The sequence below is a fragment of the Sceloporus undulatus genome, chromosome 5, assembly GCF_019175285.1.
Source record: "Sceloporus undulatus isolate JIND9_A2432 ecotype Alabama chromosome 5, SceUnd_v1.1, whole genome shotgun sequence".
Taxonomy (NCBI): domain Eukaryota; kingdom Metazoa; phylum Chordata; class Lepidosauria; order Squamata; family Phrynosomatidae; genus Sceloporus; species Sceloporus undulatus.
The window spans coordinates 183,569,983-183,593,213 of record NC_056526.1 but is presented as its reverse complement, the minus strand read 5'-3'; the positions used below and the strand labels follow the sequence as shown (position 1 = coordinate 183,593,213).

The 23,231-nt window shown below is 40.6% G+C and overlaps 2 protein-coding genes across 3 annotated transcripts in view; both read left to right on the top strand.

Annotated features, from left to right (window-relative positions):
* Positions 1-2,900: 2,900 nt before the first annotated feature.
* On the top strand, positions 2,901-21,996 carry NAAA (N-acylethanolamine acid amidase). 2 transcript variants are annotated; one of them, XR_006103989.1, is made up of 12 exons: positions 2,901-3,210; positions 5,886-6,050; positions 8,082-8,208; positions 9,330-9,420; positions 11,317-11,393; positions 11,751-11,923; positions 14,589-14,651; positions 16,414-16,480; positions 17,401-17,429; positions 18,018-18,099; positions 18,863-19,047; positions 20,464-21,996. XR_006103989.1 is itself a non-coding variant. In XM_042467303.1 (11 exons), the coding sequence occupies exons 1-10, from the start codon at positions 3,026-3,028 to the stop codon at positions 18,091-18,093; spliced, it is 1,053 nt and encodes a 350-aa protein (XP_042323237.1). In that variant the 5' UTR covers positions 2,904-3,025; the 3' UTR covers positions 18,094-18,099; positions 20,464-21,996. The 2 variants fall into 2 exon arrangements, 1 of the variants encoding a protein (XP_042323237.1); XM_042467303.1 differs by lacking the exon at positions 18,863-19,047 and having other exon boundaries at positions 2,904-3,210.
* The window catches only part of PPEF2 (protein phosphatase with EF-hand domain 2), a 36,525-nt gene continuing 32,237 nt past the window's right edge, over positions 18,944-23,231 (top strand). Inside the window, exon 1 of the mRNA XM_042467282.1 lies at positions 18,944-19,035. The gene's annotated coding sequence lies outside the window, so the exon portion shown is untranslated. The remainder of the gene's footprint in view (positions 19,036-23,231) is intronic.

Below are 23,231 nucleotides of genomic sequence, written 5' to 3'. Positions count from 1 at the left end.
ATGTAGATGTAGATAGAAAACAATTCTAGCTCTGCCATCATCTACCAGTCCTGGCATGTATGGTGCAATCACATCATCACTACATTTTTTATATAATGCACAGCATTTATATAGTACTTTTTAAACCTCCCCCCCCCCCCAAAATATGCTTCACTTAACTCTTAGGAATGGCAGGTAAAGTGTGCTGCATTATTACCTCTATTTTGTAAGTTAGAAATAGGCTGAGGAATTGACTTATGTCTGAAGAAGGGTTTGAAATGGGCACCTTTTCAGTAATTGCACTTCAGTATTCCTGCTTGTCCTGTTTTTCATGTCCCTTCATTGACTCTTGACTGAGAGAGAGTGTGACTTGTCCAAGATCACCCAGTTGGAGTGCTACAAGTGGACCCACTGTTTAATTTCATGAATGAGACAGGACACCTGTGCATAAAAACCTCCACTAAAACCACTGTCAGTATTTTTCCAGAACTGCAGTTTCCTTCACAGCTGGGAGTGGGGGAGTTATATCCTCTGTGGTTTGTTGTGTGCCTTCAAGTCATTTCTGACTTACAGTGACCTCAAGACATCATGGGTTTTCCTGACAAAGATACAACTTAATGCATATTCACCTAGACACAGAAAAAACTCCAAACAAAACCAAGAACACACTATAGTGTACTTAAAAAGATGCAAGGATTTCCTGTGCACAAAAAGATATTGGAGCAAAAAGCTTTAAAGCCTATCCACTGCTCTGCGTAGTTCATATAAATTCATGCCTGTGACCTTGATAGAGTCCATCCATCTATCATGCGGTCTTTCTCTCTTTCTGCTTCCCTCCACCTTTCAGCATTATTGTTTTTTCCCACTGAATCATGTCTTCTCATCCATTAATCCTGAAGTATGACAGCCTGTGTTTTGTCATCTTAGCTTCCAGGGAGATTTCTGGCTTGGTCTGTTCAAGGGCCCATTTGTTTTTTTGGCTGTCCACATGATCTTCAGCACTCTTCTCCAGCACCACATTTCAAATGAATTGATTTTCTTCCTGTCTGTTTTCTTCATTGTCCAGCTCTTACATTTGTACATGGTAATAGGGAATACAGTACAGTCGCTTGAATGATTCTAACTTGAGTGTTCCACTGTATATTTTTACACTTTAGGATTTTGTCTAGTTCTTTCATAGCTGCCCGTCCCATTCCTAATCATCTTCTGATGTTCTGGACTGCAATCTCTGTTCTGATCAAAGTATGGGAAGCCTTTATTTCATTTTTCTCATTATCTAGGTTGAATTTATCTACATCCTCTGTGGTCATTATTTTTGTTTTCTTTGTTTAACATTAGGGTTGCCTTTGCACTATCTTCTTTGACTTTCCTTAGTGATTCTTAGTGATGCATATTGTCTGCATATCTTAGCTTGTTGATGTTCCTTCCTCCTATCTTCACTGCTCTTTGTATTATATTTTTGTGTGCAAGTTGAACAGATAAGGTGAAAGGCTGCAGCCTTGCCTGATCCCTTTGCCAGTTGGGAACCATTCTGTTTCTCCATATTCTGTTCTAACAGTAACCTTCTGTCCTTGGTGCAGAATCTTCATCAGGACTACAATGTGGTGGCACTCCCATGTCTTTAAGGGCTTTCCATAGGTTTTCACAATCTATGCTGTCAAAAGCTTTGCTATAGTCTTATCAAGCATGTGCCATCTGTGGCTGATGCTGGGGGGGGGGGAGGAATTTGAGAGGGATCCATCCTATCCCCTTATTGCAGCCAGGTTGATGCCATCCTTGAAGGGGGAAAAGTAAAGGGGGTCTCACTCTATGGGCTTCTTAGCCAGGCTCCAAATGGAAGACATCAAATGGAGGACAATATAGAAGCATAATGTCTAGATCAAGGTAAGTAATAGTACTATTCTATTCTGCTTTGGCTGGGCCTCGCCTGGAATACTGTGTCCAGTTGTGGGCACCACAATTCAAAAAGGACGTTGAGAAACTGGAGTGTGTCCAAAGGAGGGCAACTAAAATGGTGAAGGGTCTGGAAGCCATATCCTATGAGGAACGACTTAGGGAGCTGGGGATGTTTAGCCTGGAGAAAAGAAGGTTAAGAGGTGATATGATAGCCCTGTTTAAATATTTGAAGGGATGCCATATTGAGGAGGGAGCAAGCTTGTTTTCTGCTGCTTCCAGAGATTAGGACCCAGAACAATGGATGCAAGCTCCAGGAAAAGAGATTCCAGCTCAACATTAGGAAGAACTTCCTGATGGTAAGAGCTGTTTGATGCTGGAATATACTGCCTTGGAGTGTGGAATAGTGTGGTGGAGGCTCCATCTTTGGCGATCTTTGAACAGAGGGGGTGCTTTGATTGTGAATTCCTGCATGGCAGAATGGGGTTGGATGACCCTTGGGGTCTCTTCCACCTCTAGGAATCTATGGCAATTTAGAGGGATGTATTAAAAGAAATGACAGCACTTGCCCATAGAGAAACCATACTTGCCAACAAAGAATCATTCAAGGATACTTGCCCAGATGGGTATGTTGGGAAAGTACTTGCATATAGGGAAACGCTGCAGAATAGTTGTCCATGGGGATCCATTGGGGGAATACTTGCTTATATTGGGAATTACCTGCCCATAGGGATCCATTGAGGAAATAGATGCATACAGGGAAGCCTTGCAGAGGGTTGCCCAGAGGGTTACATGGGAAAATACTTGCCTATAGTGAAACACTGTAGAATACTTGCCTTCTATAGGGAGACATTGTGGAATGCTTGCTTTTAGGGAAACACTGCAGAATACTTGCCCAGAGGGACCTGCCCATAGGGATCTATAGGGGAAATGCTTGCCCATAAGGAAACATTGCAGAATATTGGCCCAGAGGGAGAGATTGGGAAATAGGAAGTGTTTCTTGCCTCTGGGCAAGTGCTGTCCTTTGAGTCCTCCTCAGCTTCAGAGCCCTCCCTGAAGGGAAGGCAGGAGAGGAGGGCTGGGCCTGGGCCTGGCTCTCTCCCCGGAGGGCCCTGGCTGCTGGCTCTGCCTGGGCCTGGCTTCCTCTTGCCCCATGGCGGGGCTCCTTCTCTTCCTCTTGGCCCTGCTGCCAGGGCTCTGGGGGGACCCTGCTGGCCCCGCCGCCGCCGCCTTCTCCTGCAACGTCAGCCTGGCCTCGCCGCCGGAGAGACGCTGGGAGCCGGTCCTGCGCCGCTTCGACCGGGCCTTCCTCCGGGAAGCCTTCGCCAGGGTCCTCCGGTGAGTCTCTGGCCCTTCTCTCTCTCAGCAGGAGAGCGGCCTTGGCTTCGGGGCCCTTCTGCGGAGAAGAAGAAGAAGGAGGAGGATGGAGGTCTCCCTCCAAAATGCCCAGGCCCCCTCTGCCTTTAGTGCAAGGCTCCTAAGAAGACCCTCCGCTGTGAAAGCTCTCTCTCGAGTGAGACTGATGCCAGACTCTCTCCAAATGCCAGACTCAATTGGGCTTTTTTAAATGTGCATTTTGCATCTTTTATGGTGCTTTACCTTGAACTGTTTTAGGCTTGGAAGCCGCCTTGAGTCCCTTATACTAAGAGGAAGGCGGGATATAAATACACATCATCATCATCATCAAAGTAATGTCAAAGTCCCATCCAACCGAAAGCCTCGCAACCTTCCCAAGGGCAAGTCCTAATTCCAGAACAAGGTGCAACAAGGCTTGGCTTTCCCAGGACTCTTGTTGTTCTTGTTGTTGTTGTTCCTGTGTGCCTTCAAGTCCTGGATGACTTATGGCAACCCTCTCATGGGGCCTTTGTGCCAAGGTTTGTTCAGAGGAGGCTGGCCAGTGGCCATGGCCTCTCCTGAGGCTGAGAGAGTGTGACTTGACCAAGGTTGCTTTTCCAGGGTGATTTGCAAAGCTTGCAACATGTCAATGTGTGTTTTGCTTGGCCCAGTAAATGTACCATTGTTGGATGTTATGGGATTTGCTATATGACCAACACAGCTACCCCTAGATGTTTCTTTTACAAATCCCAGTGTTCCTTGACAGGATGGAACAACAGCCCTTAAAGTGCTGTGAAACTGCATTACTTCTGCAGTGTGGATGCGCCCTGAGATGCCATTCCATGCTTCTCTCCCCCAATTGTTCTTGTTCTCAGTTGCACCAAATAGTAAGTGATGCTGATTGGAAAGTTGGGCCTCCACTTATTCAGTCTATCCAACAATCCAGGAATCAATGAAGTGCCATCGATATTGAAATAGTTGTTTCTTTGTAATTCTGCATTTTCACAACAGTATTTAGTTGGTCCCAAGAAAGCGATTGTCTTTGAGGAGATTCTGGATTTTGCTCTAAGAGTTAATCTCTTTGGATAGATAATTCTGAAAGATAATTGAGGTACATGTTTTGCTTGGAAGCAGACTTCCATTTGTTCCTGCCCTGCGGCTCAGGTTGAGCTGGTTAACTGGCCAGGAGACAAACTTTCCTATGCTGCTGTTGCATATTTTAACAGAGACTTGACTATACAGAGGTGTGCAACTGAAGCATATTCCTTGTTCCGTGGCGTGAAGTTAATCATAATCCTACAATGGCCACAGAGCACCCTTCTGTTGAAGCAATAGCTTGCTTGCTTGCCTTCCTTCCTTTGTCTTTATTGTGGTGCCCCCACCAGACTACAAATCCCAGAATTCTATAGAATTGAGCCATGGAAGTTAAAAGTGGTGTCAAGCGACTTGATTTCTGCATTGTGGATGAGGCCTCAGATTCACTGTGGCTGCATCCACTCTGCGGAAGTAATCTGATTTGCCACCGCTTTAACTGCCCTGGATCAATGCTGTGGCATTCTAGGAACTGAGGTTTGTGGTGGCCCCAGAGCAGAGCATAAACTTCAGTTCCCAGAATGCCATAGCACTGAGCCAGGACAGTTAAAGAATGAAGCCCTGGTGGCGCAGTGGTTAAATGCCTGTACTGCAGCCATTCACTCAAAACCACAAGGTTGCAAGTTCAAGACCAGCAAAAGGGCCCAAGCTTGACTCAGGCTTGCATCCTTCCGAGGTCGCTAAAATGAGTACCCAGACTGTTGGGGGCAAATTAGCTTACTTGCTCATTAGCTTACTTGCTGTTCACCGCTATGATCTTTGGAATAGCGGTATATAAATAGAACAAATTAAATTAAAATTAATTATGTCAAACTGGATTATTTCTGCAGTGTGGATGCAGCCTATATACATCATACAGTGACCTAAGAATAAATCCTGATCTTAGAGCGCAGAAAGGCTATGTTTTGGATGACAACTTCCAGGATCCCCTAACCGCCATGGTCATTAGTCACACTGCCTGGGTGATTTTGGGAGCTGTGCACCAAGGAGTATCATTTCCATATTTTGGAATATACTTTCTGCCCATTATTATTATTATTATTATTATTATTATTATTATTATTATTATTATTATGCTTTATTTATATAGCGCTGTAGATTTGCACAGCGCTGTACATACAAACAATAAAATAGATAGAATAAAGCTGCCCATGGCGTACAAGCTAAGACAACATCACTGTTGTAGAAGAACATTGGTTCATCACTCAGTCAGAGATCACTGTCAAACTGCTTTGTTTCTGCAGTGTGGCAGCAACCTTTGTGACTTTCTAATTCTTAACTGTTTAAACTACAGCAAATATAGGAATATGAGTGCATTTGTGTGCCTGCAGGTGAGTTAAAAGAGTGAGGATGCTGAAAACAAATTCCTGACCTGTGAGGCACCATGTTCCTAAATTCAAAGTACAAGGTCTGCTATACTGAACTGCTGTTTTTCATTTTGTTCCATTTGGTGGACTATTAATTTTAATAGAGAAAAACCAATGTAAATCTTGTTGTTCACAGACCTGAAGTCTGCCCAAGTGTTCCATTTTAGTGCTAGTCCTTCCAGGGTACACAGTTTATTGTTTTGTTTCCTTGTTTTGCAGTGACACCATCCCCAAATGGGTTCATTCCATTATTCGTCCTATTGCTGAAGAAATAGAATCCTTTGTTCCTCAGCCATTTGCAGGAGAAATCCGAGGGCTTTGCAAAGCCCTGGACCTGAATGTAGGCGATGGTCTTCTACTCAATTTGGCCTATGAATCTACTGCGTAAGTTTTTGGTTATGTGCTGTGTGCCTTCAAATAATTTCTGATTTATGGTGACCCTAAAGTGAACCTATCATGGGGTTTTCTTGGCAAGATTTGTTCAGCAGAGGTTTGCCCTGAGGCTGAGATAGTGTGACTTGCATAAGGCCACCCAGTGGGTTTCATGGCCAAGCTGGGAATTGAACCCTGGTTCCCCTGAGTCATAGTCATCTTAACATTCAAGCTGCTAGACCCCATTGGCTCTTAAGTTTTGGGTTAGAACCCAGAAATTTAGACATAGCCAGGAACCATTAGGTTAAAACAACAGAAGGCTAGGCCAGATTTTGTGAGGAATGTTTGCCTATTGCTGGGAGTGACAAGCTTTTATTCCTTCTAAAGCCTGCTGAAACCAGATACGAGACATAATGTTATCATACTCAAAGTTCACATGCAAATAGCAGCTAGGGAGAAAGAACAAGGAACACTCTCTGTTTTCCTCCTTGCCTGGTTGCAGAAAGTTTCCTTACTTGGCACAGTTTGCTGGGCTTGATATTTCCATTCACAGTGGAAGACAAAGACTGAAAACACGCAGGTTGGAGTAGACACAGGTTGGACACTGAACTTTCTGTTTTCCTAATACATCTACAAATCTTGTGAACACTCTGTTGTTCCTAAAACATGGGAAACACACTTTTATGGACTATAACACCCCAGTCCTAAAAAATCCTAAAAGTGACTTTCTGAAGGTTTGACCCTTTACTCTACAACACACATACCTCTACAGCATTTGTTGGTTGTTCATTGCCTTTGAATTGACCCCAGCTCATGGCAACCCTGTGAATAAGACCTCTCCATGTCTTCCTGTCCTCAACCACTCTGCTCAGCTCTTTCAGGTTAAGGCCTTTGTCCTCCCTGATTGAGTCTGGCGCCTTCCTCTCTTTCTACTGGCTTACTTTTATTAGCATTATTATCTCCATTCAAGATTAGATAAGGGCATTATAATTGAAACTAAGAACTAAAGATGAGGGGGGGGGGGCAGGAATCATGATTGTTTTTATTGCATCTACCCAGCTGCATCTGGGCTGCTGTTAGATCAGGGGTTGTCATGGTAGGGCCCTTGCCCCTCAGATCCCCCCATCCTCAAATTTATTTTGGGAAAAGAAAATCAGCCAACAAATGGCCCATAAGTGGTGTGCTTTAGTATGTAAATGCTTCCCTGCTCAACTAGGGAGGAAAGTGCTTATAAGTGATGGAAAGTGACTTCCTGCCAGGAAGGGCCATCTGTGTATATGTGTGCGCTTTGTTTGTGAGTTTCTACATTGCAGGGGCTTAGACTGGATGACCCTTGGGGTCTCTTCCAACTCTATGATTCTATATTCAACTCTAAACATCAGCTCCTGTCATCTGTGGCCCCATTACTACAGCTTGCTGAGGGTTGGGGTTGACAAATCCCATCCACGGGTTGAAAATATTTTAAAATATATTTAAATTCCAAAAAGCAAACCTTGATTTTTTGCCATCATATATAAGGGGCACCATTTCACCATTGCCATTATATTTAATGGGATTTGAGCATTCACAGATTTTGGTACCCATAGGGGGGTCCTGAAACCAAACACCGCTGATACCAAAGACCCACTGTAATTCCTGTGCTTCTTTCAGGTGAAACAAGTTGATACAACTAAACTAAATAATTTGTGTTTAGCCCACCTCTCTAAACCTCTCTGTATGTTCCATATGTGCTCTGAGAGTTGTACACACTTCTTCTTTACACAGGCTGTCCTATTAAATTCAGTGGTGTAAAATCTCTATATGCATATCTTAAGCTTTGCATTAAACTGCTCCTTCCACTGAAGTAAGTAGGAAAGATTTTGCAAATTGATTCTTTTTATCATTGGAATGTTCTATAAGGTATCTATAAGGAACTTTCTCTGGGGCATTTTATGTTCTCAGATCACCTGTTCTTCATACACATTTGTTCCTACATGAAAAATTAGAAAGAACATGTCTTTGTGTGTACATTTTTACCCCAAGTCTCATGCTTTTCTCCTGCAGGTTCTGCACCAGCATCATTGCTCAGGATAGTAAGGGACATATATACCATGGTCGGAATATGGATTACGCCTTTGGAGATATTTTACGCAAGACCACCATTGATGTGAATTTTGTACAGAATGGGCAGGTATAATGCAGAATTTGGAAGTGGCTAAAAACTATGGCGAGAGACATAAGAAAGCTGTACATGTTAACAGCTGTATTTATTGGACAGAACAAGAGCAGAAGGGACAATTGCATTTCAGAACCATCTGTCCAGGTTTGGGTAACAATAGGCTAGTCTACATGTAAGCGTATTGTACAAATTGCTGCAGATTTTCACACATTCACATCAAAATTTGTTTTCCCTTTTCTGTGCAAATTCGCATCTAATCACCCTCCTCTGTCGAAAATGCTCAGCAAACAGATGGTCACATGTTCGATAATGCACATCCTCATGGTTACTCTGGTAAAAACCACGAAGGGTTTTTCTGAGGAATTTGTGGAGCCCCCCCCCCTACAAAAAGCCTTAACTCCTCCAAATCATGTATGGTGGGATCACACAGTATTTGAATAGAATTGTGAGTATTTTAATCATTTAGACAAGCCCAATGTCCATTTTAGTTTACAGTGGTGCCTCGGGTTACGAAATTAATTCGTTCCGCGGCCGCTTTCGTAACCCGAAAAGCCTTCGTAAGCCGAAATGCCATAGGCGCTAATGGGGAAAAGCCGCGATTCCCTGTAAAATAGCGCCGAAGTTTTTTCGTAACCCGAAAAAACATTCGTAACCCGGAACAATTATTTTCTATTGGATTTTTTCGTATCCCGAAAATTTCGTAACCTGGGTATTTCGTATCCCGAGGTACCACTGTATTTAGTTTAGTTTATCTAAACTAAATATGGACAGCTTTTGGGAGGGGTGCAAATGCTCTGGTAATCCTCCCCAGAGTATTTCAAACTTTTGGTTCCTCTTGAGGTTGATTTTTCCATTGGTAAAAGAAACAAATGGAACTTCAACCTTTAATTACTACTTTCTAAATTCCTAAAATATTTTCAGCATTAGCTGTTCATTTTACACTTCTCTAAATTGGTGTGTGTGTCGCCAAGTTGCATTACTTAATATCTCTGTACTGATGGTGTCTTGAAAGATATTTTGCACTAAAAGAATTACAGTTTATTGTAAGCAAAAGGATTCTATAGTAGCTTTGAGGGGAAAATAATTTGGTAGCATTAGCTTTCGTAGGCTAAATCTGTCCTCTTAATTTTCAGGTCAAGTTCAGAGGTACTACATTTTTTGGTTACGTTGGTTTATGGACAGGGCAGCGTCCACACAAGTTTACAATCTCTGGTGATGAGAGAGGTGAGCCTCTTTCTGTCTGAACAGGGTGGAGTGTGAGCTGTATTGAATATAGATTTCAGAATTTCCAAAACAAATGCAGTTTCCAGTAATTTGTATAGTTTGTGTTATATATTTTGGTGTCAAATCTGTTAGTTTCCTTTGCAGAGAATTGAACAGCAAAGACACAGGAATGGAAATTGAATATCTGTTATTTTGGTGGTCTGGGAGAGCTAGGGGATGTAGTCTGTGAACTATGGTCAAAGATGGAGGAAGGAGACAATGGCGGGTTACAGACCACCATGTGGGACATCCTTAGGACGTCCCAGTTTAAAAAAGGGGCGTCTCTTCTAGACGCCCCTACTCCTGTTACGGACTCTGTCTGTAACAAATGGCGGCGGCCGTTTCACACGGCCGCTGCCATTTTGACGTCTTGGACGCCTAGCGTCCAGACATGTCGCGGCGGAAGTGATGCCGTGAAAGCGCGCCTTGCGCTTTGCGGCGCCACTTCCGGGGCCCAAGAAGGAGCGCGATTTCCGCACTCCTTCCTCGCAGCGTCCGGGAGTCCTGCGGTTTAGAAGCTGCAGCTCTCAGACGCTGCAAACGGCGCCGGCAGCAGACTGCTGCAATTCAGTGGTCTGTAACGTGCCAATGGGTACTTTGTAGAGTCTACCCTTGCAAATTCGAAAACCTTCCCAAGAGTCTGCTCCACTCTCCCAGGTTTTCAGCAAAGAATGACTGTGCATGTTAAAGACTTTTCTCCATATCTTGAGGACCAGGGGAACGGTTTACAAAAAACAATGTTGAGAAATATGTTTGCTAAATTTTTCTTGATACATCTGTCCACATGGATTCACGTTTCATGTGCTGCTTTTATTCCTTCACCTCACCAAATCTCAAGAAAAGGTTTGCTCAAGTGTTTTGAGAGATACATCACACACAGTCAGCCCTCTCTATCAACAGATTCTGTATCTGTGGATGCAACCATCTGCAACTTGAATATATTTTATATATACACATCCATCTCAAACTTTATTTTACCATTTTACTACCCCGTTGTATATAAAGAGTATCCACAGGAGGTCCCCAGTGGATACCAAGGGCCCACTGTAATGATATTTTAAAATTCCTACATGTCACACCGACCCATAGCTTGAATATTTTTGTCCCCTATAATCAGAGGTGCCATGTTCTAAGTGGCAGAACTGACATACGAAGGAAGTGAGATTGTAGATACTGATCCATGGCTTTCCGGGTTTTTATATTGGGTCTTTTCCTGCTATACCTTGCATCTTTTACATGCCAAGCATGTGCTCTGTCAATGAGCTATGACCCTTTTTTCTTTTCTCACTGAGTAGTCAGTTAACATTTCAGCATTTTCTTGAAGCAGATGCTGACTATGTGATTTTTATACTTTTCTATACATCCATGAGGATTGGAAGTCTAACAGTGAACTAAATAGCAAAAGTCTATCTACCACTCCTAATTCTGCTGTGTAATTTGCACAATCGACTTCTAAGACTTCCTTGTTTGAACTGTTTTGAGGAGCTAAAATTAATCCAGTCTTAGAGATTCCTTTAGGATAGGGATGAGAATTTCACAGCCCACAGGCCATATGTGGCCTGCAGTGGTTTTTATGGCTTCCGAGGTATTTCCCCAACCCTCCCTCTCATTTATTTTTTGGAGGGCTTATTTTGCACTAAAATGGTGAATCACCACTCCTGGAGTATATAGTATGATATTGCACAGAATTTCAGTGGGTATATTAAGTGATTAGATTTTGTTTGGTTAAAAGTATTATTATTATTATTATTATTCTTCACTCTCTCTTTCAGCTGAGATAGTCAATCGTTGAAACAATTCACCATTGTTTGTATGTGTGATGGCTAATTCCCGTAGTTTACCTCTTTAATCTTTTAGATGCTGGCAGCTGGTGGGAGAATGCTATAGCTGCTTTACTGAATCGAAATATTCCAGTCAGCTGGCTTGTCAGGACTGTAAGTACAACAACTTTTTAGCCTTCTGTGTAATCTCCTTTTTATCCTCCCATGTAATCCTTCTATGCACACCTCTTTAGGAATAAGTGGGATTGAGTGTAGCTTTATTATTAGGAACTTTTTAAAAATAGATTCTTGTGCTTTCAAGGTTATTAAAAATTACAGTTTAGTTGAACTTGGAGCTTTGTAAAGTGGACAGAATGATAGATATCCATAGATGTGTCTCTGCAGACACCTATCTTCTGCTACTGCTGTTATTTAATAATTTTCTATACAGTTCTATACAGTCCAACCCTGCTTTACACGAATCTATGAAGGTTGTGTTTGACTTGAAGCTCTGTGTTGTCTTTCTTGTAGGCTCTAGACAAGGCAGAAGATTTTGAAGCCGCTGCTCTTATGCTGTCTGAGACACCAATTATAGCTGATGTCTACTATATCATCGGCGGTACAACACCCAGGGAGGGTGCGGTTATTACAAGAAGGAGAAGGGGCCCAGAAGATATTTGGCCCTTGGACCCTTTGTCTGGGAGGTAAGCTGCTTGTTGGAGAAAGTGGGCTGACCTTATGCGGTAGGCAGGATAACATCCTCCATCATGGACCTCCATTCACATTGTTACATAGTGGTTGTGCTACATCATCCTTCTGCTGGAGCAATATATCCATTGAACATACAGTGGTAGTTTCTACAATCTCAGTGAATCAAGTGATATAGTGCATCCTCCACATTGGCTGAGATTAAGGGCACAGGACTTGCGTGAAATTGGAAAAAGAAATAATAAAATAAATAAAAAACATTTTTTTTCCCCTGAGAAAACACCTCTTTAGGAATCTCTAGGCCCACGAGGGCAATTCTGTGGTCAAGATCTGCCAGGAGTTGACCATGAAATTGTGCTGGAGGACCTACAAATGCCTAGAGAAGTGTTCTCTCTATCAGTCTTTAGGGCTTCCAGCATGACTTTTGGAAGAATAGAGTCATGCTGGAGAACTTAAAGATTCCTAGAGAGAACATATTAATCAAATGCATGAATAATGAAAGCTGTAAAAGTCAAAGCTGCAAATGTGGAGGGCCAACTGTACACTGAAGGCACTGACTGGCTGTATCCTCACTGCAGAAATAATGCAGTGTGACACCACTTTAACTGCCATGGCTCAATGCTATGGGATTCTGGGATTTGTAAGAGAAGAGGGTAACGGTGAGATCTGGGGTTGTTGATGTGTGTTTATGTTTTGTGTAGTTGTATATATATATATATATATATATATATATCATTTTTGAATACTGAATAAATTTAATTTTAAAAAAGGAATTCTGGGATTTGGACTTTTGTGAGATATTCGGTGTTCTTCCTCAGAGAACTATAACAAACTACAGATCCCATGATTTCATAGTATTGAGCCATGACAGTTGAAGCATTATCAAAGTTCATTATTTCTGCAGTGCAGATGCAGCCAGAGTTATGCACCATCCAAGAATGTGAAACCACATGGCTGTAGTCCTGCTGGTTAGTTCCAACTAGAATAGAGACACTCAATCCATTGTTTAAAGTGAGTCAGCACATAGTTAGATCCAGTTGATTCAATGGCTCATTTCTAATTGGGGCTAACAATAGGACTGGGATTCATGTGAAATGGTAACACTTGCAGAACTCCACTTATTCAAGCATGAACTGAATATATATTTTGCACAATGGCCAAAAAAGGGCTAAGCAAAGTAACTTACCTTTGTGTGACACCAGTTGTCACAGTTACTATAACACAGACTTGCATGCTGGTAAGGCTTCAGGGATAACAGATTTTGAATTTCTTGCTTCATAAATATCAGCACAAGAGGTGCATTCACACTACAGAATTATAGCACAGTTATTCTACTTCAACTGCCATGGCTGCATTCTATGGAATCCTGGGATTTGTAGTTTGTTGAAACACTAGAGCTCACTGGCTGAGGTTTCAAAATGCCTCTCTAAAATGCCAGTCCCAGGATTCCATGGAACAGAGCCATGGCAGCTAAAGTGGAATAATAGCACTATAATTCTGTACTGTAGTGTGAATAGGCCCAAAGTCTCCCAAAGCTCAGCCCTCCCTCTGTATCCACAGATTCTGCATCCTTGGATTTATCCATCCATGGCTTGAAAATATTCCATAAATAAATAAATAAAGTACAAATAAATAAAAATCCAAAAAGCAAATCTTGATTTTGCCATTTTATATAAGAGACACCATTTTAATATACTTGTATATAATCGGACATGAACGTCCACAGATTTTGGTATTCACGGGAACCAAACCCCAGCAGATATCAAGGGCCCATTATACTTTATAGCTGTAGTAGAAGGAGGTTGGCTTTAAAGAAACTTTGCAGCACAGAAGTCATAAGTGAAGTTAAACATTTCTCCCGGGGATTTTCTTCTTGAGATAAAGAATAGAGCCTAGTTCTCCCCCCCCCCAGGTCAGTCTAGAAAGCTTATCACATTAAGTCGTGGTTAGATATGTTATCTCTTGGTGCATGAAGTTTGCATAGCCATTTCTCAATTTGGGTGGAATACCTCCAGAATTGCACAATCCTTAATCTACTGATTTCAGATTGCCTTCTTTAAGAAAGTAGTGTTAGGACTGTGGCAGTTGTCCTTGAGAAACCAACAAGCAAGCAGTTACCCCACTGGACCACAGTTCTCTGGCACAAGATTAAGAAAGATAGTGAAAAATGTTGCCTGTCTCTGTTGCTTATCAGTTTGGCTGGAATTTCCATTAATCAAAACTTAAAGGTTAAAATAAGATTAGAAAGAAAAAAAACCATGCAAAGTATTGGAGAACTGAAACTTTTTAGTTCTTTATGGGCTTTTCCCAGATAAGGCAAGTGTGTCAGGAGATTACAGTATTTGTTCTGTACAGTACTTCTCTTTTAAAAAAAGCTTAAGGATATTTCCATTGTCCTGAACTACTTTTCTGGCAACTGCAACATTTTCTTCCTTCTGTCCAGTGGCTTTTTAATTCCAAGACATAGCAGAACACAAAGGTATCCTTCTGGCAAAACCCAAGGAGTTATATTGTGGAGATTCTTGCTTCTTTTATATCAGTCTGGAGGAACTCGATCTGTTTCTTCTTGAGAACATTAGTTATTAGGGAGAGGAAAAACATGTCTTAAGAATTTCCAGTGATGTTGTGATGGTGACTTTTAATTCTATCTTCCATTTACAGTTGGTACAGAGTAGAGACAAACTATGACCATTGGAAAGCCCCTCCTCCTTTTGATGATCGAAGGTATGCTTTTTCTAGGAGGTTAAGATGTCAAGATTACATTTTTTTTCCAAATCTAAGCTGAACATACAGCAGAGGTAGCAATCTTCTGGCCCCCTCTCACAGTATGGTCATCTGGATGAGACTGATGAGAGCTGTACGCCAGAACATTTGCAGAGCCACTGTGGTATTGCCCAAGTCAGTACAAGATTACATGCATTAACAAAGTAGGTCTCTACCTGGCCATTACTTCTACCGAGAAAATTTGATACCAAAGGCAGAAATAACATGGAAAAAATAGGGATAGGTCCTAACACCACACTAAGAAGAGGACTTCAAAAATTTCAGCAAACTTTTTATTCAAAAATAACAATATGGACTTGAAATGAAACAACCAGGTCAAGTAATGCATGCACGAACAAACCACTTAAAAGTTTATTTCACAATGCAACTGGGGATAGTGTTTATTCTGTCTCCAACTCCCATATTTCCTATGTTTTACATTTTGGTGGCCATACTTCCAAATCTATGCTTTTTAACATGCTGCAGGAAGTTATTGAAACATGCTAACCAGTTTCCCCCTTTTCTCTGTTTGCTATTCATGCATGTTCCAGTCAGGGATTCTGGAGCCAGTTGCTTTTTTCCTTCCCTGTTGTAGGCAAACACACACAGCTACAGTAGGATTGGCTAGAGTAGAATTACACTCTTTCTCAATTTATTGTATAGTTTAATATTGACGTGCTACTGCAACCTGGCACCAGATGTCTTTAACTAGCCCTCTTTCCAGTGCCAATGATGATGAAAAAATCCAGCTACACAGAGGACAAAGAAGAAAAGGGATGGCTGAATGAGGATAAAAAGATTTTGTATAAAGGAGTTTCACTGTCAGAGGCTTTGTTGACTGATGCATGCCTGTGTTAACTTCTCAACATTCAGAATGAGAAGCTGGAATTTCCCAATGGCAGCAGCATCACTTTGGTTCCACCGCTTGTGTCTTCCTATGACTGAAAGAATGACAGTTATAGAAAAGAAGTGTATGCAAATCTTATGCTTAGATTGGACATTAACACCACAGAATGAAACCTACCCCTAATGACGTTTGGATTCTGAATGTGTTTTTTCGGATTAATAGCAGTTGGTGTGCGGGCAGAGACATTTTTCTTCACAACTGTAGCTGAGAAGAAATGGATTCATTAAGACTCGATTTTCGTCACCATTTCCTTGCTTGGTGTTCATTATTTAAAGTCCTTAATTTCCTTTGCAGTGACATATTTAGCATTACATTCAGTTTGTCCCACTGAAGTATGCAGTCATGGCACTGGAAGGAATTTAATAATGTGGCACTTGCATTCCTAGATCCGGTTGATAGAGGCAGACAAATCTCATGGTAGAAAGAAAAGCCATAGTACTATACTATATACCATTATATAGGATGAGAAGGGGTTGCATGTTACATTACTTTGTCATAATAGAACACCTCCCTGCACTAAGAAAAGGGGCACATCAGGGAGGAAGACTGTGTTGGACCCCACTACTTGAAGAGCTGTTATTCCATGAACAGGGAGCACTAGATAAAGGGGAAGCATATGTATTACTGTTTCCAGCATGAAATGGTACAATCCAAGGAGCTCTGTACCATACGGTTTACCTGAATGAACAGTTGGAGCAAAAGCATAACAGTCTGGATGCAGCATACGTGGCAATCTTTTTTGTACCCAACTTTCAGCGATCTAGATTTGGATGAAATGAACTATATGCATCAACACATTTTATTTTTATTCTATAGAACTCCAGCCATCAAAGCGCTGAATGCCACAGGACAAGAAAATATTAATCTTGAGTCACTCTATAAAGTAAGTTATCTGGTTTGTATTATGCCCCTAAAAACATCTGATTTAAAAGTGGAGCCTGTTTCTCCTGACAGCTTTCTCCTATAGTAATTTTCAAGTGGTAATTCTGTAGCCACAGAAGAGAAAGAATGAATACATGACATATCAGGATAGTGATATTACAGGCACACATTCCCAATGTCCAAAATACAGTAGTTGATAGTATTATTTGTTGGAAAATAAACTAATGTGATTCCTGATATCTGAAAAGCAAGTTTTAAAGTTAATTTGTTTTCTTTTGAAGGAAAAGGATTCTTGTAGAGAGCATCCTTTCTTGAAATTTTTTCAAAAATAGTATATATCTGTGGGCTCCAGTCATTCTTAAAATAGTCCTTAATACAAATTTCAGAATAGGTTGACTTCGGGTAAGTCACACTCTCCCAATCTCAAAGAATACAATGTCAGTCCTGCTCTTGCAAATCTTGACAAGAAAACCTGTTTATACTGTTTTAACTGAACTATTTTAATTGTTTTTTTAAAGTGTTTTTATCTTGTGATCCATCTTGGGTCCCTTTGGGAGAAAGGTGGCATACAAATGAAATGCAATAAATCAACCCCCCATGATAAGTTTGCCTTAGAGTCACCATAAATCAGAAACAACTTGAAGGCACACAACAACAGTGAATATTTTAATATATAAATCATAAATATAACTAATATACATAACAGGTGAACACATCTGCAAGATTTTAATATACTTTTGAGGATTGAATTTTACAATTGAAAAACCTGAGACTAACCCCAATTTTTTTAGCATCAAAAATTCTCAGATTAAACCAAAGCCGTTGATGACATTCCCTGCTGTGGCAACTTTATCGGCAAGTACCATTTCTGAGGCCCTCCTAAGCCTAAGAAAGTAACTTTCTTCCATTTTATTGTTTTAGGTACTGTCAGTACAGCCAGTTTTGAACAAGTAAGTTCTTTTGCTTTGTTTCGGTTTTGAAACACCCCAGTTTTGGCACCAACAAAAGCAGCCATGTATTTTAGAATGGGTTCTCTACAGAACTTGGAAAGCTTTCTAAAAATAAAGTAACTCATTATTTGACTTGTTGGAAAACTCAAGGGTAACTTGTTAGTATTACAAAGTTATTATTGCCATTACTTAAAGTACAAAAAGAATGTGTTGCTTATTATTTTTCGGGGGGGGGGGGTAACTTTGATATTTTCCTTCCCCTATATAGTTACCATCTTTCCCACTTCGGTTTACTTTTGAAATGTAACTTTGTTAAGACCTTATTACCATCCATTCCAAAGCAATGCATTATATGTTAATTATATTAGATATATATCTCATTACTGCCAAACATTGGTTGTCTATCAGTGATTATATGGAACTTCCAGGGCCAGATCCAGTCTACCAGTGGATATAATTTACTGGGGAGGAATAGCAGGGGAGAAGTATTCATTTTATGCCTTAATCATTGTACAGAGGCCTCTCACTTGTTTTTGGAATGATACTTATAAGTGCACCTTCACATGTCTGTTCATATTTTCCCCCCAGGAACACAATTTACACCACTGTAATGAGTGCTGCATACCCAGACAGGTATACAACACAGATCAGGACCCTGGACTGAAGATGTGTGAGTGCTTATATTAAGACAGAGTTGTATTCAAATGGACAACATAAACCCTTAGTAATTCCATGTGAATACCTGGAAATTTGGGATGTAACACATGTCTTCTAACCATTTTTAATTGCTTGGAGAAAGTTGTAAATGAAAAACCTTTCTGTGTGCTTATTAATATTACTTATTGTATTTATATCCTGCTGTTCAGAAATGATCTCAGAGTGGCTTGCAAATGGGTAATTAGACAGTTCTCATTCCAAAAACCTCTAGGTTATTTTTGTGCCCAGCAAAAATAGCCTACTTAGCTGAGGATTGGGGGGGAGAGGGGCAAAGTATAACCAGCGGGTCTTAATGCTGTTTATTATAAAAGATAGTGTTAGACGATAGCAGCTGCTTCTGAAAACACTGGCCTGAATCTTGTCAGCTGTACTTGATTTAATTGCAATCACAATCCCAAACCAGGGTTGTATGGCTAGAATCCTGTAGCACATGCACACAGGTGTAACTTCTCATTACACCTGCTTATGTGCTTTTTAGGGCATTTTGTAAGGAGATATTCAACATCTCCTTCAGGAATGAATGCCTACAGCTTATATGATCATTTCTGTGCCAAAGTGCATCATTTTGGGGCGTGATGGAGGGGAAGGTCTCCATGACAATAGCTAGCAGCACTTCCTGAGAAGAGAGAAGACACCCCCCCCCCTAGATTTTCAGTGAAAATATGTGAGTATGCTGGAGAGTTTGAAATGCATCTTCTCTCTTTTCTGGGTTGCAGAACTTGAACTGGATGCTGCCTGGGTACCTCCTATCCTCTCTCAGCCAACTTTGTTGGAGTGAAAAAGGAAGGGAGCCAGAGGCAGAAGAATATAATCATTATGTTCCACCAAAGTGATGATAATTCTTGCCCTGCATCTCCAAGTGTAGCTGTCAAGTTCAGTGGCAGTTTGGGTATTGTCATATGTATGCATAATTCACTTTTTGGGGGATGAGGGGGCTGCTCTGTTTTCAACTGATCCAGAGCTTAGGAAATTTATTGAACTAAAACTTCTGGTCTTCTTGGCGTTGTAGAACAAAAATTATATTAGTCTGCCCTGTAATGGAAACCACAGTCAAATTTGGGTAACATAGACTGCATCCACACTGCAGAAATAATCTGGTTTGACATCACTTTAACTGCTTTGCCTCAGTGCTATGGAATTCTGGGGCTGGTAGTTTGTTGTGGCCACTACAAATTACCATTCCCAGAATTCCATAGCATTGAGCCATGGCAGTTAAAGCAGTGTCAAACTGGATTATTTCTGCAGTGTGGATGGACTCATAGTGACATTGCCGCAGACACAGAGAACTCTGATCCTGTGGGCTGGGAGAAGTAAAAGATGTTGCTGTTATGTTCTTTATTGTCCAATGGCTGAAGCCTCACAAGAAGCACTACTGGAGATGCATTTGATGAAAATGGCTATATGGCTAAATTTTTAAGCAGTTGAAGGACTTTTTTAAAAAAAACAACAACAAAAACGAAAGATGTTGAACAATACTAATAAAGGAATGTCTTTACAGGTTGAGTATTTCTTATGTGGAATGCTTGGGACCATATTTTGCATGTTTTTTCAGATTTTGTAATACCTGTATTTGCACATACATAATAAGACATAATCAAAGTGGAGAGAGACTAAGGATCTGTGAAATGGTGGAAGGCATGGATTCCCGCCATTTCAGAGATTCTCGCATCTTTCTCTAACTGTGTCTCTCTTCAGCCTTGCAAATACATTACAGATGCGTACTACACTACTTGCATTGTAGCTCAGAAAATAGGCATGTTAGTGTACTTTGGAATTTGAAATTCCAGATAAGGGATACTCAACCTTTAGTATTATTTGTTGCAGGTGCAATTAAGATGAACTGAAGAATAGTGTATAGCAAGCTAATAATCTATGCTGGTGCCTGTCCTTTCAGTGTTTGAGTCTTCCATGGGCTATATTTTTGCATGCATCTGATAAAGTGGAATACAGTTTACAAACAATTATGCTGCAATAAATTTGTTGCTTTAAATGTAAGGTCATCTGCACTGTAGAAATAACGCAGTTTGATACCACTTCAAGTGCTGTAGCTCCATTCCATGGAATCTTGAGATTTGTAATTTCATGTCTTTTGCCTTCTCTGCCACAGAGTGCTAGTGCTTCATACTACTACAAATCCCAGGACTCTGAAGAATGGAGTTGTGGCAATTAAAGCAGTGTCAAAGTGCATTATTTCTACAATGTAGATGCACTTGTAGCCCTCCCCAATCTGACACCTGCTGACTATACTGATTTTGCAACAAAAAAGCATAATTTTAATGCCTCATCTCCTCCCCTCCCTTTTCTGTTTTGTTTCCAGAAAAGTAAGGAAGGAAACTCTTCAGAATAATGGCTCAGCTGTATGTGCAATATGCAAGCCTGGATATGGATATTGCACTTGGTAGTCACCATGCTTTTTTAAAAAGCAAATCAGTGCTCTCAGACAATGTGAAAAAGCCCTGTGATGTGACACAAATGGGACTGGAAAGGGGAAGATGGGCTTAAACTGGATTTCCTGGTGCTGAAAGGCAGGATTCCAGAATGTCATGTAATTCTCAGTCCCTGTCCTTGTAATTATTGAAAGGGGAATGGATTGTACAAATAAGCACAGATATGGAATTCGCTTTGTTTCTTATGGGTTGCAGAATCACATTTTTCTGGTGCTGAATGATAGTTATAAGCAGTTAGCAAGTCTGGATCAGATTCATATGTGGTTGGAACCAACTCTGTATTTATTAATTTGATTTGATATATACCCTGCGTGTCTCCAAGAACTGAGGTCTGGAGTAGCTCACAATACAATTTTTGAAAAGATGCAAATAAAAACACAAAACTGAATGCACAAGTAGACAAATTATCATATTAAAATAGTAGTTTAAAGCAGATATCAATGCAAAGCATAGTATGGCCTTCCACATGCTGCCAAAAGCCAGCATGAATAAAATAGACTTTTTAAACCAGCCAGTAGAAGGGCAATGAGGAGGGATGCAGCCTGCATCCCTTGGAATAGAGCTCTACAGCTTCGGAGCAGCCACCAAGAAAGCCCTCTCTCATGTATCATGTATCCACCAAACCTGCCTGTAAAGGTGGGAGGATGCAGGACTGAAAGAAGGGCCTACCCTAAAGATCTCAAGACCTAGACAGGCTCATTTGGCAGAATACAACCTGTCAAATAGCATGGATCCCCATTGTATAGGCATGCTGCTCTGAATTCTAGAAAAACAGAAGAGTATAAGTGAAATAATACTGATGGTACAACATGCACAGCCATAGCAGACTGAAGAAACCACTGCACCCCAAATGCACAAAAGACCCACTGCCCTGCATCCTCCCTTGAGAAAAGTTGAGACAATGCTTATTTTGCACATCCCTTCTCTTTTATGCTAAGGGAAATAACTGAGGATGCAATTGGATTGCCTTTCCCTAAATGCCATACCTGCAAATGCACTGCTTGTTGTCTAAAATTAAGACGAAAATACTAATACTACTACTACTAATAATAATAATAAATCTTTATTTATATAGCGCTGTAGATTTGCACAGCGCTGTACATGCAAACAATAAATATATAAGAGTAAACCTGCCTATGGCGTACAATCTAAGAAATAATAGGATAATACATATAAAATACATAGCAATAATAATAATCTCTGCTCACTAGGGGCTTATTTTTGGTACTGCACAAAGAATAGTAATCATAACTTTAAGCATAATTGTTTCAGTGCTTGAATTTGTTTCCTGCCGGCAGGATTTAAAAGACAGTGAAATTTTTTAATTCTTTGTACTTAAAATTAATTTTTTTTCCTTGTGGATATTTCATAGGAGACCTAATAAATAAAGTAATATATAAAGAGCCAGTGTTTGGTGTTTTCCCTTGCTATCTGAAGATGTGATCAGTATTTTCACACAGTGACAAAATCATGTCAAACTCTGTGAATCTGGGCCAGCATTATTATACATCACAAAAAGCCCAAAGTGTGTTCATTTTCAGTAGGCTGTGACCTAGAAACAACTTTATGATTTAGATAATTCCTCTCTATATTTTATTTTATTGTTTAAGAAATATTATTAAGGAGAGAGGTTCCAGTACTTACCCAGGTTTGGTTTCATTTTGGAAGAAGGCTTACTGGAGGCTTCTTGGTATTTATTTATTTACGAATAATCAGAATACATACAGGTGGAGGCACAGCATGCTCCTAACTTTTATCACTTTTGAGAAAAGTTCCCCAGCAGACTAACATGATGTTAGCTTTGGAGACCAAAGTCAGTTCAGTTTATATTTCTAAGGATTGCTTCCAAATGGAAAGTTGCTGGTGCTGTTCATCAGGGTGCATATTACAGTCGGCCCTCTGTATCCACAGATTTTTTAATTTACAGATTCAAGCATCCAAGGCTTGAAAATATTTAAAAATAATATAAATGCCAAAAGCAAAATTCATGTTTGCCATTATCTATAAGGGATACCATTTCACTGTGCAATTGTTTTTAATGGGACTTGAGCATTGATGGATTTTGGTACCCATGGAGGATCCTGGAACCCAATTCCAGCAGATACCAAGGGTCCACTGCAAAGGTATTCTACCTTTCCCTCCTTAATCCTTCTCAAAAGGTTTTTTTTTCCAAATTTATTTATTTATTTATTTGGGTTTTTTTTATTATGTTTGTAAGAAACACAATGGGAAAAGATGGAAGGGTTACAGATGGAAGATGTTATCTGGGGCCTTTGTAAAAATCCATGGTTGAAACAGGGCAACTGTGCATAAATTTTGTTGTGTGCCTTCAAGTCACTTCTGACTTATTTCAGCCCTAAGGTGAATCTATCCTGGGGTTTTCTTGATTCAGAGGTGGTTTTCGATTGCCTTCCCCTGAGGCTGAGAGAGAGTAACTTGCCCAAGATCACCCACTGGGTTTCATGGCTGATCTGGGAATCGAACCCTGGTCTCAGAGTTGTACTCCAATGCTCAAACCACAAAGTGGCCTATAATCACAGTTAGTATTTTTCTCAAACTGCTGCTTCCTTCACTGATATCTTATCCTTACCTGGAAGTAGGGCAGGGGTATGTCCCCCGTGTTGTTGTTCTGTGCCTT